Raw genomic sequence first — 4,477 nt, 5'->3', positions numbered from 1 at the left:
CCAGCCCAGCCCCCCCCCCCCCCCTCTCTCCCTCTCTCTCTCTCTCTCTCACACACACACACACACACTGCGCGCAGGCCCCGAGGGCGGCTACTCGGTGTTTGCCGGGCGCGACGCCTCCCGCTCCTACGTGACCGGCAGGTTCCAGCAGGACGCCCACGATGACGTGGCGGGCCTGGGCGGCGAGCAGATGCGGGAGCTGGTGCGGTGGCGCCAGTTCTATGCGGACCACAAGGTGAGAGGCAGGTGGGCAGCTGGGGTGGGTTGGACGGCTGGGCGGCTGGGCAGCTGGGCCGCGGGACAGCTGGGCAGCTGGGCTGGAGCTCGCCAGCTGGGCAGATGGGCAGATGGGAAGCTGGGACGGCTGGGCAGCTGGACGGCTGGGCAGATGGGCAGCTGGATTGGAGCCCGCTGTCGTGGCGGGCGGCAGGCAGGTGGAGCAAGCTGTTCCCCTGGATGTAGGGTCCCCCTGGGCAGCTGCCCCCCGGGGTTGGCAGCTGCCCTGGCGCGGCAGCAGGCAGGCAGCCCGGCGGTGGGGCGCGCCTGGCGTGGCGTCCCCGCCCGCCGTGGGGTGGCCTCGGTGGGAGGGCAGCCAGCCAGATGCGGCCGAGGCTGTGTGCGACACACACAGAGAGGAAAAGTTGAATGCGCGCAAAAGGGCGGCATCCAGCTGGCAGCCAGCCACAGCGCGCCGCCTGAGCATGCAGCCGCGGCATTTCGGGGGCGCTCACCCCGGTCCCGCCCCTACTCCCGCTGCGCAGGAGTACAAGCGTGTGGGCCGGGTGGTGGGGCGGTTCTATGATGGCCAGGGCAGGGCCACAGAGCTGCTGCGCACAGTAGAGGCTGCTGCTGCTGCGGCGGCGGAGGCGGAGAAGGAGAAGCGGCGGCAGCAGCAGGGCGGCGTTGACGTCGATTACCCTTGCAACGTCAACTGGAGCAAGTCGCAAGGCGAGGCGCTGTTTGCGCGTCCCTTTCTGCGCCTCCTCCACACGCCCGTGCCCCCCTCCCTTCCCAGCCGGCCGCCCGGGCTGCCTCCGACCCAAGTGCTCCTGTCCCTGCGGCGTGCCTCCACCTCACCTCCCACACACCTCCACCCCACCTCCCTCCTGCAGGGGGCGCGGTGTGGTGCCCCGAGGGACGCTACCCGCGGCGCGTGATGCAGGCGGGGTGGGAGGGGCGGCCCGAGGAGCGGTGCGTGTGCCGGGAGTCTGCCGAGCACGGCGGCGCCGCGCGGCTGTACGAGGGCTGCAGCGCCGAGGCGACCCAGTGTGCCACCTCACCGCCAGAGGCCGCAGCCGGCAGCGGCGAGCAGGGGGCGGCGGCGGCGGCGTAGCACACTCGCGCTGCCATATGCATGCTAGTGTCAACTCTTGCAGGCCTGTGAAAATTGCGAGTCGTGAATGAATGTGCGGTCATGTGTGAATGCGGCAACAGCGGGGCGCCGCTGCTGGGCAGCATTTGTGCCTCAGGCGGCCAGCTCCTTTGAACCCTTTGAACAACCAATCGCTCTGCAGCATGCAACTATGTGGCGCAGATGGCACATGGCGTAGGTGGCACCAGCCCTGCCGCCTGCCGTCACTGCTGGGAGGCGCCGCCCGCCTCCACGCAGCCCCCCCGCCGCCGCCGAAGCGGGCTGGCCAGCTGCCGCGCCTGCGCCGCCGCCGCCCCCGCCGCCGCCGCCTCCCGCTGCGACCGCTCCAGCTGCTCGTGGTGGTGCCGCCACCAGCGCTTGATGCGGATCGCCTGGTGGTGGCCTGCAGGCGGGGCGGCGGCAGCAGCGCGGAAGGGGGCACGTGTCACACCCTATCAGCCACTGTACAGCTCGGCAAGCAGCCCCCTTCCCCTTCACCCTGTTCCCTACTGTCGCAGTGCGCCACGGCGTGGCGGCAAGCCGGCGGGGCCGGCCAGGCGGCGGCGCCAGTCCGCCCGGCCCTGCGCCGCCTGCTCCCACCCGTGACAAAGGCGCCGTGCGCGGTGTAGGCGTCGTCTTTGGAGGAGGCCTCGCCGGCAAACCACAGCCGCGTCTGCGGCGGGCGGGGAGGGGAGGGGGCACACGCAGGGAGGGCAGGCGCATGGCGGGGCTCAGCGTCTACTGGTGGTGGTGGTGGTGGTGGTGGTGGTGGTGGTGGTGGTGGTGGTGTCTAGTGGTGGTGGCGATGGTGGCGGCAGTGGTGGTGGCGGCCCGCGGTGTGGTGGTGTGCGTGATAAGTGAGGGTGGCACACCTGCGTTGTTGGGGACGAGCGGCAGGTGAAGGGCGCTGCCTCAACACACCTGCGCCGTGACGTGCAGCCCGCGCTGCTCCACTGCCTTCGCATCCGCCGCCGCATCGCCGCTCACTGCGCAGGAAGGCGCGGGGCACGGCACGGGCTCAGAACGCAGGGGCGCAGGGGCGGGCGACCGGCCTGGCACCGTGCTGCTGCTGCCGCTGCTGCCGGCTTGGCAACCCTGCGACACCGCACCACACCATACCACCCCCACACCACAGCCCCACACCACCCCAAACAGCACACCACAGCCCCACAGCACACCACACCCCCACGCCACACCCCCACACCGCCGCCATACCCAAACTATGGCTGTGATTTGCTAACAGCCAATCACAGCCACCCACCCACCAGGGTACGACATCCATTCGTAGTATGCCTTGCGGCCGTGAGGCGGTACAAAGGAGTAGGCGCCGTAGCAGTACGGGTCCTGCGGTACGGCGGTACGGGGGTGGGGTGAGGGTGCATGCTGCCGTGTGCAGGTGGGCAGGCGGGCACCGGAGAAGGGCAGGGGCGAAGCGGGGCACAGGCGCAGGCGCGGGCGCAGGCGCGGGTGCATTCGACGCGGCATGCCGCCGGCTGGGCAGCAGCTGCATGCGAGCAGCAGGCGACCGCCGACCGGGCTGTCCCTGGCTGCATGCCGCCGCCCACCTGCTGCCAGCGGGTGATGGTGTGAGCCATCGGCTTGCGGAAGGTGTTGGGAAACATCTGCGGGCAGGGGAATGGAGACCGAGGCATGGAAGAAGGATGGAAGGAGAGCCAGCGAAAGAGAAGAGAGGAAGAGACGGGGATAGAAGAAGGGAGGGAAGCAGAGGCAATGAAGAGACGAGAGGAGAGAGGGAGACGGTCCCTGAGACAGGGAGGGAGGGATCAGTGAGGGAGCGGCTTGGCCGCCAGGCGCCAGCAAGAGGCGCAGGAGAGGAGGAGGGGCAGCCCACAGCCCCGCGCGCCAGCAGGAGAGGCGCCAGCAGGGGAGGGGTGCTGCAGCAGCACACCTCACGCAGCGCCGCCTCCACATCCGCCAGCACCTCGCCGTCGCTCATGGCCTCGTACGCATCGATGTCCTGCGGGGGCAATGAATGTACTGCTTTGTACTGCTGATGTACTGTTGATGTACTGCTGCCGTACCATCAAGCTGCTTCCCGACCGGGACAGCCAAGCACGGGCGTGCGGCGGCCGGGCGCCAGGGGCAGGCACCGCCAGCAAGCGGGGAGGCCAGCAGCCACCCCAAGCAGCAAGCCCACCTACCTGCGGCCGCACCCAGGCGCACAGCACGTTCTCCACGCCCAGCGCATGCAGGTTTGAGAAGGTGTAGCGGCCGTGCAGGGGTCGCAGGAAGTGTGGCCCCTCCGGCCAGAACACCTGCAGCAGCAGGCGGGAAGCCGGGCGGGCAGGCAGGCGGGCGTCGGGCAGGCGGGAGGGGCAGAGAGGCAGCGCGGTCGGCACGGCAGCACAGGCGCTGGCTGGCCGCAGGGCCGGCCAAGTGCAGTGGCAGTCGCAGTCGCTGCAGCTGGCATGGCGGCCGGTAGAGCTGGCAAACAAACAACTGCATCGGTGCCACCCCATCGCCGCCTCAGCGCCACCTCAGCGCCACCTCAGCGCACCTCCTCAAACAGCATCGCCACCCGGTTCTCTGTGCCCATGCCCAGCCCGTCGATCGCCTGCTGCTTGTAGGCTGCACCCAGGCAGGCGCACGGGCAGGCAGGCAGGCAAGTACGGGCGGGCAAGCAGGTAAGCACCCACCCTGGTTGGCTGCGCCACACCCAAAACCCAGCATGCAGGCGGGCGGGCCACGTTGAGCGGCCCCGTGGCAGGCAGGTGCCTTGATGGCCCGGCCCAAGCAGCAGGTTGTGTGTGGGGTGTGTGTGCAGCAATGCCCGAGGCCTGCCCCTCACCTGGCAGCGGCGGCTGGAAGGCGACCGTCTGCTTCTGCAGGCACCCGAGGGGCAGCGTGCAGACCACAGCGTGCGCCCACAGCGGCTCCTCCTGCGGCGACAGGTGGGGTGGTGGTGGGGTGAGTGGGCGGGCATGGCACGCGCGGCGCGGCACAGTGGCTGGGTGGCCCTGCCCTGCCAGAGCTCCTTATAAGTGCAGGTAGAGCAGCGGGGAGCCCTGGGCTCGCGGAACCGGCAGGCCCGCGGTCGAGGCGCGGCTGGTGGCGATCTCGGTGCACGCAGGGCACGCAAGGGGCATCCCCCTGGCCTCCCACACG

General features: G+C 70.4%; 1 protein-coding gene across 1 annotated transcript in view; it reads right to left on the bottom strand.

Moving 5' to 3' along the window:
- Positions 1-1,575: 1,575 nt before the first annotated feature.
- CHLNCDRAFT_138597 (hypothetical protein) overlaps positions 1,576-4,477 on the bottom strand; it is a gene marked incomplete at both ends in the record, with an annotated part of 11,869 nt that continues 8,967 nt past the window's right edge. Inside the window, 9 exons of the mRNA XM_005844624.1 lie at positions 1,576-1,754; positions 1,952-2,024; positions 2,273-2,337; positions 2,617-2,695; positions 2,917-2,973; positions 3,261-3,329; positions 3,514-3,627; positions 3,870-3,940; positions 4,161-4,251. Of these exons, the coding sequence (XP_005844686.1) occupies positions 1,576-1,754; positions 1,952-2,024; positions 2,273-2,337; positions 2,617-2,695; positions 2,917-2,973; positions 3,261-3,329; positions 3,514-3,627; positions 3,870-3,940; positions 4,161-4,251 (798 nt within the window). The remainder of the gene's footprint in view (positions 1,755-1,951; positions 2,025-2,272; positions 2,338-2,616; positions 2,696-2,916; positions 2,974-3,260; positions 3,330-3,513; positions 3,628-3,869; positions 3,941-4,160; positions 4,252-4,477) is intronic.

Source organism: Chlorella variabilis (assembly GCF_000147415.1).
Source record: "Chlorella variabilis unplaced genomic scaffold CHLNCscaffold_21, whole genome shotgun sequence".
Lineage (NCBI taxonomy): Eukaryota > Viridiplantae > Chlorophyta > Trebouxiophyceae > Chlorellales > Chlorellaceae > Chlorella > Chlorella variabilis.
This window is presented reverse-complemented; position numbering and strand designations above follow the sequence as displayed.